Source organism: Tachypleus tridentatus, chromosome 6 (genome assembly GCF_004210375.1).
Source record: "Tachypleus tridentatus isolate NWPU-2018 chromosome 6, ASM421037v1, whole genome shotgun sequence".
In the NCBI taxonomy this organism is placed as follows: domain Eukaryota; kingdom Metazoa; phylum Arthropoda; class Merostomata; order Xiphosura; family Limulidae; genus Tachypleus; species Tachypleus tridentatus.
Genome location: NC_134830.1, coordinates 58,488,147 through 58,502,710, shown reverse-complemented (window position 1 = coordinate 58,502,710; position 14,564 = coordinate 58,488,147). Strand labels below are relative to the sequence as shown.

The window sequence follows — 14,564 nt, the reverse complement described above, 5'->3', positions numbered from 1 at the left end:
AGTTGTGTCTAATAAAACTGCAGTGTAATTGTGAGGTTTTGTCTAATAAAACTGCAGTGAAATGGAAAAAAAAAGGTGAAAATAAAAATTAAAATTGGTTTTGGGACTTACAACACTAGAAACCGGTGTTCGATTCTTGGTGCTGGACAAAGCAAACGTAGTCCATTATGTAGCTTTGCACTAAAACAAATAAGTTTTATTCTGATGGAGTTATATTTATAAAATGTGACAAAGATTTCAATATTAAATTTGTTTCCTTTGAAGTCACTTGAAAACAAATATTGAGTAAAACGTGTTAAAGTGTAAGAAGTGAATATAATGTGGAAAAACCTAAACACTAGACACGTGCAGCAGTTTCAACTGAGGGCGCGTTATGAGCATAGCCTTCATAGCGGCGATTGGTGTCAGCTGATACCTTTTGGATTTGGTTTGTTTTGAATTTCGCGCAAAGCTATTCGAGGGCTATCTGCGCTAGCCGTCCATAATTTAGTAGTGTAAAACTAAAGGGAAAGCAGCTAGTCATCACCACCCACCGCCAACTCTTGGGCTACTCTTTTACCAACGAATAGTGGGATTGACCGTCACATAATAACGCCCCCACGGCTTAAAGGGCGAGCATGTTTGGTGTGAGGTGGATTCGAACCCGCAACCCTCGGATTACGAGTCGAATGCCTTAACCACTTGGTCATGCCGGGCCCACGTCTTTTGGAGTCATTATCATTTGTTCGAAATTACTCTAGCAATTGTCCCCCACTAGTACAGCGATAAGTCTACGGATTTACAACGCTAAAATTAGGAGTTCGATATCCCTCGGTGGACTCAGCAGATAGCCCGGTGTGGTTTTGCTATATGAAACCACACACGTTAACAATAAGTACCATTTTTATTCTACGATTTATTTTATATGAGACATATGATATATATAAAATAAATATTTGAAACATTTATATTGAACTCTTGAATGAACTCTTTTTATGACAAAAGCGCTTACAAAGTATTACGTAAAGAAATGTATTACGTCTACCAAGGATAATGAATTCTGTATTTGAATCCTTAAGTATAAAGCTTAAAGTGCGTTCAAATCATTGTTTATTGTAATGCCGACTAGTGAGGACATGCTTAGCCCAGTGGATCTGAAATCCAGAGAATTATAAAAAAATTATAAAAAAAAAAAAGTGCTCCGAACTTTAGGTGTGTAGTAAAAACCTACGGTTATGTTCCACAGATCGATGAAAACTACCCCAAAAGTTGGTGGGTGGTTAGGGGAATTACTGTTGACTAGCTACCAACTCTCTTGTTTGCGGTTCAAAAGTAGGAATGACTATTGCACATAAACTTTGTATAGCTCTACGGAAATAATCCGAAACAAACACTAATCCCTAATCAGTAGTTGTTTACGTTACTAGTTTTGTTTCTTCGTGTTATCGTAAATAACTAACGCTGTTGGAATGTGTACGTTGTTATCCAGTTGATGTCTGGTTGGATTCCAGACTTTGTACCTTATGATATATCATCTTTATTTTAAGTACTTAAGTCGTTCTATTCTTGAAATCAAAGTTCTATTACGAGTATTAAAGGTCATTTTTAAATATTCATCTAAAATTTATTTCACGCGTGTTTACTCTGATAACATACTTGTCGTGTCTTTCGTTACCGGTCGTATGTTTACTTAACAAATTGCTATATTTTGTTTGTTTTTTCGGTGTAAGCAGTGACTTTAAACGGGTTGTCTTTAGTTTTTAATTTATCGCTATACTGGGTTATCCCATTTCTAGACAGTATCACGTTCACTATATCGTTTCTGATATATCTTGTTAGCAGTTATTTGTAATTGTTAATCTTATCGTTTCGTTGAACTTAAGCAGAAAGATACACAGTGAGCTATCTCTGTTCTGCCCACCATGGATAGCGAAACCCAGTTACTAGGATTTTAAGTCCGCGGACATACCACTGTGCCAATAAGGAACATAGGAAAGACAGAATTACTTGTGCACGTTCATGAGAGAAAACAGACGTTAATAATATATCAGCATAACAATGAACAAATTATTAAATAATTAATAAAACCTTTAAAACAAAACGGCTTGTTTCAACGGGCCAAGTTTGTCAGCCTCAAATGAAGTTGTTTTTGTTTTATTTTTGAATTAATTTTTATAATCTACGATCATTATTAAATTTTGACCTTACTGGACTGTTTTGAACCTCAACGTACAAGGCGTTAAAAACAGACTGACACCGACCCCTGACAGTGAAAAGTTTGGCCTTTTGAAACTAGCGAGTTTTTGCTGTTGTTATGACTTTAACCCTTTTAATCCCCTATACATTATTATTTTGATGTATTATTACTGTTTATTACTTTCATATCTGTTTTGTAACAACATATTATTTCTGGCACGTTTATGGTGGGAAGTGGAAGATGTTGCTCATTGGCTGCCTTCCCTCTGTTCAGTAGTTCAAAATTGTGCACGGTGACAACTAACGTTAATAGCTTTGTCATAACTGCAAATACTATGTATCAGACCTAAATATCAAACAAATTATTTTAGACTAGTGAGTTCCCCTGGGTACCGTGAAGTATTTCCTGGGAGGGCAGCCAAGAAAAGGGCCAAAACAAAGATGTTGAATTAATTTTAATTTTAAATAAACCGATAAAAATTATGTTCAATTAATTAAATAATATAATGGGTCTGAGATGTTATTGTTTTTACTACGGCACTGTTTTTAAATCACCATGCTAAAGTTATAGGTTGGAAGTCAAACTTTTTTTATCCACATTAAGGGAGCCCCAGACTAGAGGAGTTTCGGAATCACTACATTAGATAATAGTTTGAAGAGGGCGACATCTATGATCCTGAACGTTAATCATACGTAAGCTTTCAGTGATTTAAATTGCGTTGTAAAACACTGCTCAAACCGACGCTCATAATTAACACTTTTTGAAACTTTTCAAACTCTTTTAGATAGTTAGTCTATTGATAATTCAGCACTAACTGTGAGGATTTATAACGCTAGAAAAATATTGCTTCGATACCTTCTGTATGCACAGCATAAACAACCAATTTGTGCAGATTTCCGCTAAAAAACAACAACAAATAGACTGTTCGTTAATAATATCCAACCTTTCTACTATAGTCCAGGTTCTAACTTCCAGAAAAGGGTCATTTTCGTAAGGATTCGCGTTTACGCTGATCACATTGCAATATGTAACCATTAAGGTTTTCCGCCATCATGATGCGTCATAAATTGCATCATATTTTACTCTAAAATATTTATTGAAAAAAAAAAAACATGGAATTTCAGTTTATGCTTTTTTTACGATTGATTTTTTTAACGAAACATTAGACACAGCAAGGCTAGATGTGATGGTGGTATGTGTTTTTGTTTCTATAACTGTCGGTGAAGGTTGAACCCTTTAGGCTTAGTTTTATTTCTCATCTCAGTCAGAAAACACAAAACATTGTTTCGGTTCCTCACCGGGCCATTTTTTAATTGACTTATCTCTTGATTTATAATGCCGTAACAAATTTATTGCTTATTTACCCTGTATACAGTGTTATTTATGCTTTTTGTATGAAAATATATTAAAATAAATACAAAGGCGTATTATTTTGGATGTGAAGAATTAGTCTGAACAAAGGAAAACCCTGAAAATTAATTCGAAATAAATTATATATTTTTTGACATTTAAAAAGTGTATACTACCTTAACACATTATTTATTTATTATTACATTTAAAATAAGTCGAAGGGAATGAGAAGAAACTTATATCATTTATTGACCAAGAAAAATGACAAATAGAAGTTTATATCAGTCTTAGCTAAAAAAAAAGTAAAAAAAAAAAACGGTAAAACGAAATTGGAGACATTTGTAACAAGACGATGACGCAGAACTTAAGTCATGTTTAGACAAATATAGGACAATCAGTTGAAACTTTGGTCATTTTAGTATACGTTACTAAAATGGACAAAGTTGTATTTTAAATTGAAGATTAAATGATTGTTAGCAAATGATAAGTCGATAAGCTGCATACTGAAAATTTGGTGTAATTATCTATGTTGTTATTAGGCCCGGCATAGCCAGGTGGTTAAGGCACTCGATTGGTAATCTGACTTTCGTGGGTTCGAATCCGTCACACCAAACATGCTTGCCCTTTCAGCCATGGGGGCGTTATTATATGACGGGGGTGGATGGTGAAGACTAGCTGCCTTTACTCCAGTCTTACACTGCTAAATTAGGGACGGCTAGCGCAGATAGCCCTTGTGTAGCTTTGTGCGAAATTAAAAACAAACTACACATAAACTGTGGAATTATCCATTGACGAAAATATGTACCTTTCTGTCGGCAGCAACTGGGGGACTCAGAGTGGTAAATTTTATCGAAGCCGGGGCCCAGCAGCTGCTTTTGTTGTATTTTATGTTTTGACGAACGTGCTTTAAAATGTTTTCATTCATATTGGTCCTTTTCTTAAATAAAAAAAAAAAAAAAAAAAAACCTGAGTCGTTTCTGTGTTTCGAATTTCGCGCAAAACTAGACGAGGGCTTTCTGCGCTGGCCCTCCCTAATTTAGCAATGTAAGACTAGAGGGAAGGCAGCTAGTCATCACCACCAAATCTGCGGCTACTCTTTTACCAACAACTAGTGTGATTGACGGTAACATTACAACGTCTCCACTGTTGAAAGGTCGAGAATGTGTGGTTGACGGCGATTGGAACCCGCGACCTTCAGATTGCAAAGCGAGTGCCCTAACCATCTGGCCATGCTAGGTCAAGTCGTCTATCATGTGGATGTGGATTTTTTTTTTTTCCTTTTCTTTCACATATCAGAGAAATTGGAAAGTGAATAATACAGTTCATTTCTTACTTCGTGCTAGACTTTTGTTTCACTTAGTTTTCCACTATTTTAAAGAAATGCATTGAACTTCTGTGTGTAGCTTAGTTATTAGCTGGAGTACTAATTCTAGATTTTTTTTTCAGAGATTCAGCGCTAACACTAGTGGATCATCCTCAGGTAAGAACTCGATCTTTTTCTTTGTGTGTGTGTTTTTTCTTATAGTAAAGCCACACTGGGCGATCTGCTGAGTCCACCGAAAGGAGTCGAACTCCTGATTTAAGCATTCTAAATCAATAGACTTACCGCTGTACCAGCGGGAGACTTGTTTGTTTGTTCACGTCGGTCTCTGTCAAATAAAAAAGATACGAGTGTTAAGTTGTGCATTAATTTATGAACCGAATGTGACGCAAACTCGAGGCTTCATGACAAATCTCGTTCTTCATGCTGAAGCCAAATATGCACGAGATACAAACTGGTTTTTGTTTTGTTTTTGCAGTTGACTGCAACTTTTAACACAGCTTCTTTGATTACTGTCGTTTTATTATAAAATTAATCAAACTAAACTCCTGGACACTTGGGAACTACGGTCAAGCTCGCCAAATTAATGCATGAATATTAAACCAGGCCTCACTTCTTGTGTACTTCTGATATCTACAGTTTTACACTTATCCTTCAATCACAGCAACAGGGAACTAAATCATGAACAAGAAGACAAGATCTCTGTCCTTGCATGACTTGGTGGTTATGGTGCTTGACTTCTAGTCTCAGGTTTTTGGATTTGAATCATCGTCACGCCGAACAGTTCTTACATGACTTGGTGGTTAGGGTGCTTGACTTCCAGTCTCAGGTTTTTGGATTTGAATCATATAATTAATAATTGTAATATTGTTTATACAATAACATCGAGTTAACAGGATTTTTGGAAAAGATAATCTAGTACATAACATAAAAGAGTTGCATTTAATGGTTAGTATTGTTTTGGAATTTCGCACAAAGCTACTCGAGGGCTATCTGTGCTAGCCGTCCCTAATTTAGCAGTGTAAGACTAGAGGGAAGGCAGCTAGTCATCACCACCCACCGCCAACTCTTGGGCTACTCTTTTACCAACGAATAGTGGGATTGACCGTCACATTATACACCCCCACGGCTGGGAGGGCGAGCATGTTTAGCGCAACGCGGACGCGAACCCGCGACCCTCGAATTACGAGTCGCACGCCTTACGCGCTCGGCCATGCCAGGCCTAATGGTTAGTATATTAATAATTTTGCAAAGAAGACATTCCAATTTAATAAACTTGGGAAATTACAATCACAGAATATTTCCTTTGTTTTTAGCGCAAAGCCGCGTAACAGACTAGCTGTGCTCTAGCAACCGCGGGAAATCGAACCCTGCACTTAGCTTTACAAGTCAGTAAGCGCAATGCTGTTATTGTTTTTTCCTTTGTGCAAAGCTAAACAATTGGCTGTCTACACTCTTTTACCACACTGGAATTGAACTATCGATTTTACCGTTGTAAGTCCACAAACTTACCACTGACCTTCCGTAAAATGTATATTCAGGTGATAAGTGTGTTTGATAACGAATATGGCGGGGACATGTAAGTTTAGTCCTACATGGTGGGATTCGAAAAGTCCTAGAAAACTACGTAAATGTCGTGAAAATAGTTTCAGAGTTTGTTTGTTTTTTACAGAGTGTTTGAACCCTGCTTCATCTGTAGATTTAGCTACGCATTTTATTTAAGCGTAGTGGCTTGCACAACCCAAACGCTCTCGGAGCCACACCTTGCGGTGTTCAAAGCAAAGTAAAAAAAAAGAAAAAAGTTCGATTTGTTTTGAATTTCCGGTAGAGCTACTCGAGGACTATCTGCGCTAGTCGTCCCTAATTTAGTAGTGTAAGACTAGAGGGAAGGCAGCTAGTCGTCATCACCCATCGCAAACTGTTGGGTTACTCTTTTACCAACGAATAGTGGGATTCACCGTCACATTATAACGTCCCCACGGCTGAAATGACAAGCATGTTTGGCGTGACGGGGATTCGAAGAAAAACGTTACATACTCGAAGTAAATAAAATGACTTGCGACACTGTGTTGTCACTTGGGCAATACATTAAAACTCTTATTCTAATATACTTTATTTCAGTGTTTCTGTTATTTTTTACGGCCTTAGAAACGTGGATTGTTTGTTTTGATTTTGGCACATAGCCAGCTCGCTCGCTACACATATAGCACGTGTTTTGTTGTTTCTTCACGATCTTGACGAGATAAACTTTATTATTCTAAATGTTTCATCAAGTCTGTGTTTAGATACGCTACAGCATTTGCTTTTGTAAAAACATTATTACAGATGACATTATATTTAATTTTAAGTTGTTCAGTGTAAATGATATATCCAAGTTATTAATGCTATTGTGAAAATGGTTTTAATTTTTTTTAAGTTCTGCTCCAATGCTTTCTTCACAAACAACCACTTGCCCCTAACTAAACTCTACAGATGTGTACCTTGATATTACACAAGAGTGGTAAGATTGTAATTTAATAACAGCTAGACAAAATGTCAAATATAAACTAAATTGAATTTACTACGCGAAAGAAATAAAAACAATCGTGTACTTTGGAAGACAACTCCAATATTTCAAAGATCGTGGAAGCTTATTAATAACGTTTTGGGACACAAGATGGCACTAATTGGCCAGTCAATCAGAGCTATCGTTATATCTGGGCAATAAAACTACAAATAATAACAGAAACTTTAAAAGCATATTTTTTCTGCCACTTTAAATTATGTTTTTAAAAATCATTACTACCATAAGATTCTTTTCAATTCAGAAATTAGTATAATTAGTAAGTCTGCTAGTGGTGCAAACAGTATCAAAACACACAGTGATTACATTTTATTTTGGAACATTAGGAATGTCGATATTTTCGTTAGAAAATTAAACCACACAGTACTTTAGGCTTTAGGCACAGTAATAACAATTAAATGGCGCAAACTTTCGAACATCAAGAACTATATATTTCTATATGAGAGTCGTCGGTTTCAGTGTGCCCAATGCAAACTGATATAGAATTGCGCAAAGTGGAACATTAAATATTAAACACGCTAGTGGCGAAATATTGTTTGTTTGGAATTAAGCACAAAGCTACACAATGCTTTAACCACGACGAGTATCGAAACCTAATTTCTAGCGGTGTGAATCCACAATGGCGAGAATGATAATGTTGTGTCTGTAATTAAGGGTCACGGGTTCGAATCCCCGTCGCACCAAACATGCTCGCCCTTTCAACCGTGAGGCCATTATAATGTGACAGTCAACCCTACTATTCGTTGGTAAAAGAGTAGCCCAAGAGTTTGCAATGGGTGGTGATGAATAACTGCCTTCCCTCTGGTCTTACACTACTAAATTGGGGACAGCTAGCGCAGATAGCCCTCGTGTAGCTTTGCGAGAAATTCAAAGCAAACCAAACCTGGATGAAGTTTTATAGAGTGCAACTTATTCTAATAAATGTAACGACCTAAAAGATTAGTTATGGAATATTAATTATTCAGTAGAAACTTCTGTTTTCTTGTAAACATTCATTGAAAGGATGTTGATGAATACATAAATTAACCAATAACGACGGTATAATACGATGATTCCGTCACTTGTTTGTTTTGCGAACTGATATAGAATTGCGCAAAGTGGACCATTACATATTAAACACGCTGGACTTTTGCATTATTTTCTACTGAGTAGTCCAAAAGAATCCACCCAACAACAGAAACCGTTACAACACCCATATGTTTGTGAAATTGCCGTAACCCCTTTATGGTATTTGTATTAGTTTGTTTTGAGTTTTGCGCAAAGCCGTCCCTAACTTAGCAGTGTAAGATTAGAGGGTTTGTTTTTTGGTTTTGAATTTCGCACAAAGCTACTCGAGGGCGATCTGTGCTAGCCGTCCCTAATTTTGCAGCGTAAGACTAGAGGGAAGGCAGCTAGTCATCACCATCCACCGCCAACTCTTGGGCTACTCTTTTACCAAAGAATAGTGGGATTGACCGTAACTTAATAACGCCCCCACGGCTGAAAGGGCGAACATGTTTGGCGCGATGGGGATGTGAACCCACGACCCTCAGATTACGAGTCGCACGCCTTAACACGCTTGGCCATGCCGGGCCTGGATACAAGCGAAAATTATATATATATATATTTGTAAAGCAAGGAAACATATTTTGAAATAATTAAGTAGGGAAGTATGTAAGATAGAGTTTTGCGACTTTGTGTTAAGACGGGTCATGTCGTAGTTTGAGTTCATTCTTAGCTGGTGGATATTAACGCTATACTTCAATAAATAAAGAAAAAAGTGATCATAAAATAAGCTGGAAACCAGCCAAGCTAATACATAGAATTGTGTCAGAAAAAGAATTATGTAAAGTTCATTAATCCAAAGGTTACCAAACTTCAACACATCTGAAGGTTACTTCCAGTTGAATCTCATTTCTGACGTCACATACCGTTCAAGCAATTACAACTTCCGCTATAAAGTAAACAGTGGGCATATTTCTCCCCTAGAGAAACGCTGGACGGAAAAGGCCACTTGGAATGTCGAAATTCGGGTCAATATAAATTTGTAATTATTTCTTTTTTTTGTGGGTTTGAACCGTGCAAGTTACTTTCGTAGTATTATCTTTATTCAGATATATTAATGCTAAAATCCAGAGCAATACAGTGATATCTGAAGTAATTTAAGCTTCGAAGTCTTTGCTACCAGATACCAACGGTATTTCTGTTTCACTTGTTTTTATTTTTTATTAAAATAGAAGCAGCATGTGTGCAACAAAAACACATGCGCCATCTATTGAATGACGCCACAAACACATATCTATAAATTATTTCCCACTCTTCATAATAGAACTTGGTTTCAAATACACGTACTCTCATTCACAATAAGAACAAGTCTTTCATTAGGACCGCACGTGAGAGTGTGACTATTGATCATATATATCTACTGATGTAGTTTTTAAAACTAGCACTAAAAACTATAGTCTCTTTTTTTAAATAAAGGATATCACTTTTGACCCATAAAAACAGCAAAGTTTATGTCAGTAATAATTATGAAAAGTTCGAGTTCTATATGTCATTTTAATGCAGTGAGTTGCGGGTGGCTGAAATATACAATCCTAACATTTTTACCGTGCAGTATCTCCCAGAAAAAAATATTATTTTGGAAAATACTCAATTTTCTTTTTTTTTTTAAAAATACAGTATAAATACTGTGGTTAATAATTACTAGGAATTCGCACTGGAAAACTCATCCAAGAAAGATATTCTTGTTTTAGAGAAATTTTGCTACAAGTCATATCTTTACCAAGAGATAATTTAGTGTACATATTTCAGCAGGTCATCGATGTAAAAGTGATTGGCCCTCTGGCAGATCACTATTTTATTCTTGAAATACTAACAGTTTTATAAAGCAACAGTTCTGGGATAATTAGCATGCGATTCGTAAGTACTTTTTGTTGTTTTTTCTGAAAAAATCTCAGTGGTTAGTTCTAGGTGGGAGAGCGTTTCTGCTGGTTTTGTAATTTTTAATTATTAGTTGGTGGATCTCCTGTTAAACAGTCCAGATGTAAAAGAAAATATTTGATAATTTTTTTCCAACCTTTTCGAAGTTTATTCTGTATTTGATTTTCTGTTGTTAATCACAAAACTGCTACACAATGGGCTATCTGTGCTATGCTCATGGTAGGTACAGAAACCGGATTGTTCGCAGTATAAGTCCTTAAGCATACTACTGAGACACAAGAGAACAGCGTTTGAATAAGATGTTCGTTAACTAACACTGTGTAACATAAATTTTGTTCCTGAGTAGTACGTGTTATTTCTTAAATGCTTATGTTGTAAAAGTACAGAAAATGGCTATTATTCCCTTCAAACCTTACTTTTGTGACTTGGATAATGAAATTTAGAAATTAACCTATTTTCTGTGTAAAAAACGGGCAAATTTGCACATTTTTATTTACATAAAGTCTGAATAAAATAACATATGAATCATGATTTACATGTTTAGAAGTGAGTAGTTTTTCAAGATTTGTGAGTGTAATGTAAGTCACTTTCACGTATCAGCCTCCATATATAGTCTCCTATCATGTTTTTATTACACGCTCCTTGGTAGCGGCGTTCAAAGTCCAGTATATCTTGGTGGAAGTGCTCGCCTTGCTCCTCTGAGTATGCTCCCATGTTCTACTTGAATTTATCAAGATGAGCGTCAAGGATATGGACTTTCAGGGACATCGTGCAGCCCATTTTGTCGTAGTTCTTAACCAGAGCTTCAACAAGTCCACACTTTTTGGTTTTGTGATTGCCCAAAAAGCCCCGAACCACTGCGACAAAACTTCCCCAAGCTTTTTTTCCTTCCTACTGAGCTTCTTGGGGAATTCTGTGCACTCCAGGATCTTCTTTATTTGTGGTCCAACGAAGATACCGGCTTTTACCTTTGGCTCAGGCAGCTTAGGGAAGAAGTCTCGAAGGTATTTGAAGGCTGCAGACTCCTTATCAAGAGCTGTGAAAAATTGTTTCATAAGACCCAATTTTATGTGTAATGGTGGGAACAACACCTTCTGGAGGCCCACTAATGGCTCACACTTGACATTGTAGTCAGTGCTTCCTGCTGTCCCAAAAGCAAAGATAACAGATAAAATTGGTAAAGCCTCCTTGGAAACCCATCAGGAATGCCACCATTTTGAAGTCTCCGATAACCTCCCAGCCATACTCATCATACTTCAAGGCTTCTAGCAAGGTCTTAACACTGTTGTATTCTTCTTTGAGGTCCACCGAATGAGCCATGGGGAAGACGGATACTTGTTCCCGTTATGGAGTAACACAGCTTTGGAGTTTCTGGATGAGTTATCAATGAAGAGGCGCCACTTGTTCGGGTTACAGGTAGTTCTTGAAAATTCTTGTAAGTTTGAGAAAATTCTCTATTAGTTACTCAGCACTGAATCTACCTGGAATGTTCTGGAAAATGGGTAACTTTGAAAATTTTATTACCCAGGTCACAAAAGCAAAGTTTGAAAAGAGAAATAGGTCTTTTCCATTTACTTTAGGTATAAGCAATTGGGAAATAACACTTCCTGCTCAGGAACAAGTAAAAATGTTGTTACATAGTGTAATTTCCAGAACTAATGGGAAACAGTTTTTTTTCTATTACACTTTCCAATAATAAAAGCGACAAGTTACAACCCCATTCATATAGGCGCATGTCACTGATTAGTTTCTAAAACACTAATTTTCGCGAAGTAGCTACTTAATTTTGCTGTAAATACTCAAAATCGACGAAGTAGCGTCCTCACCCTGCGAGTCACTGAATTAATCATACAATTTCTGCGTATCTATACTTACATTTTTTAATAGTTTGGGTATAGTATCCAAATCTTGCTTTATTTCAAAACAGATCACCGCTTTGAATTTTTGTTCTTTTCAGCTATTATTTAAATCAAGCAAATAAAAATTTGTGCATGTTGTATTAGTTTTTCTCAAAGCTTGATAAAATGATTCGGGACAAATGGTTGTCGATTCCAAGAGTTAATAATTAAAAAACATTCATTCTTAACGGATTACGTAAGAGTTTCTATCAGATGTACGGCTAAAGTTATGAAACAGCAATTACCATTGATAATAAATAAATAATCGTAATTGTGAGTAACAGGTAAGTAAACTGCAAAACAAGCTTCTATGTTGTCAGTGTTTATACTATGAAAGTGTAATGAGAAACCTTGTCAAAAGATGGCAGTGTTGATAATTCAAGTTAGCAAAACAAAAGGCAATATTTGTAACACAAGGGTTATAATAAGAATTATCCTCAAAAGATGGCAGCATGGAAGAGACTCACTAACATCTTATCGAAATCTGTTGTTCACTTGTTAGTTTTTTTTAATTGCAATTTGTAGTGTTTTTATTTTCCCTTGGCCATCTTTTTTTAATATTTGCCATTTGTTTTTTAACTTTCACTTCAGGTTTCTAACTGGGCTAATTAAGGCCATTGTTAAAACTAAATAATATTGCAATACAAAATTAGTAAAATCAATTTTATTTTAAAATGAGATATTATTTGATATTAAGCTCACGTGATTCCGTAGTGTTGGAACCTATTCCCATGTAATAATAATAAAAGTTACGAATGCCAAACGTGGAGGTTAATATTTTAGACTATTGATTGACATCTAAGTTACTGAATTGCCTGTTCTCTACCATATAAAAAGCGATCTATGCTTTCATTGTATTATTTTAGTCAGACTTCTTATAGACCGTTCCATATCTTGATTTTTACTCTTCAAACAAATATACAAAACTTTATTATATAAGCTTGTTCATGATTTATATAATTCAACGTATACTTACTGTATCGTCAACGAATTACACATTTTAAGAAAAATCACCTGTAAATTTGGCATTACTACAGTTGAATTTATTAAAACTGTATAAAATTATTCTGCTAAATATTAAATGATTAATACCACCAAAATAACTACTCAAACTTTTATTGGATCATTATCAATAGATTTTGATATATGGTTCCTGCTGTATATTGGTCAATCTATAACTTCTATATTATCCTATTACTGCCTTATATAGATCGATCCATAATATCTGTGTTTATATGATTCCTGTGTAATGTAGATTTTACAGATTATTTGTTTTACATGATCTATAACTTCTGTTGATTGTCTTATAGCTGCTACAGTTAAATCAATTTATAATATTTCTGTACTGCCTGATATATACACCACGTTACTCACTATATAACTACTGTTATCTAATCCAAGCAGATAGGTGCGTAACTTATTTTTATTTCAGCAAACGTTTACGCCGTGTATTTCTTCCTGCCGTTGGTTTCCTGTTGTGTATATTGTATTTCGCTCAAAGTTACTCGAGAGCTATCTACCCCTAGTCGTAATATTATTTGTAATAATATTTGTAATATTATTTTTGTATTTTGATAATATTGTAATTAATACGCGATTAATAGCTGTTAATTCACTTTAGCCCATAGCAAACAAGGCAATCTGCATTATGGTTATTTACAGTATGTATTCCACAAAATAAAGCAACAACGTTCGATTTGCTTTCATATAGAAAGAAACTTACAGGAACATTTCCATTTGGTAGTTGTTAAACACAAAACTACACAGTGGGCTGTCTGCGCTTATTACACTGCGAGGAATGGAATCCCGAAACTTGTATTGCAAGTCCGTATGTTTACAGCTGGCACACTAACCGAATAACTTTATTTTCTTCAAGCAAAAATGGCTTGTGAGTGTTGTTACTTTGAGATTAAAACAAAGACTAAATAAAAAAGTTATTTCAAGTTATTATTGATTATAAAAAATATTCAGTCAGATTTTGTCTCCGCGTTCTTTTTTTTTTAGAAACTCATCTATTGATATTTTTTATAGTTTTATTATTGTTATTAATGTTTTTTATATATTAATTATAAATTGATCGAACATTATTACTTTCATTGATTCTTTCAACTGGGAGCCAGAGTGTGATCTTGTTGTCAGCCAGCCAAACTACAGATCGGAAGGTCCAAAGTTCAGGCCGCAACGCTATTGAACATACTTCACAGCTATCCTTTGTCTATAGTTCAAAACTGGGAACGACTATACCTGAACCTTTAAGATCTTATATGAAATGTCATCAAGGTTTAACACACGAGTACCAACTTTCAAGTGATATACGAATCCAGATTTATTCAC

At 35.5% G+C, this 14,564-nt stretch overlaps 1 protein-coding gene across 11 annotated transcripts in view; it reads left to right on the top strand.

Annotated features, from left to right (window-relative positions):
- LOC143252609 (5'-AMP-activated protein kinase subunit gamma-1-like) overlaps positions 1 to 14,564 on the top strand; it is a 178,225-nt gene that overhangs the window by 126,906 nt on the left and 36,755 nt on the right. For all 11 annotated transcript variants that reach the window (XM_076504997.1, XM_076504996.1, XM_076504993.1 and 8 more), the window contains one exon: positions 4,973 to 5,006. In XM_076504997.1, coding sequence (XP_076361112.1) covers positions 4,973 to 5,006 — 34 coding nt within the window. The remainder of the gene's footprint in view (positions 1 to 4,972; positions 5,007 to 14,564) is intronic.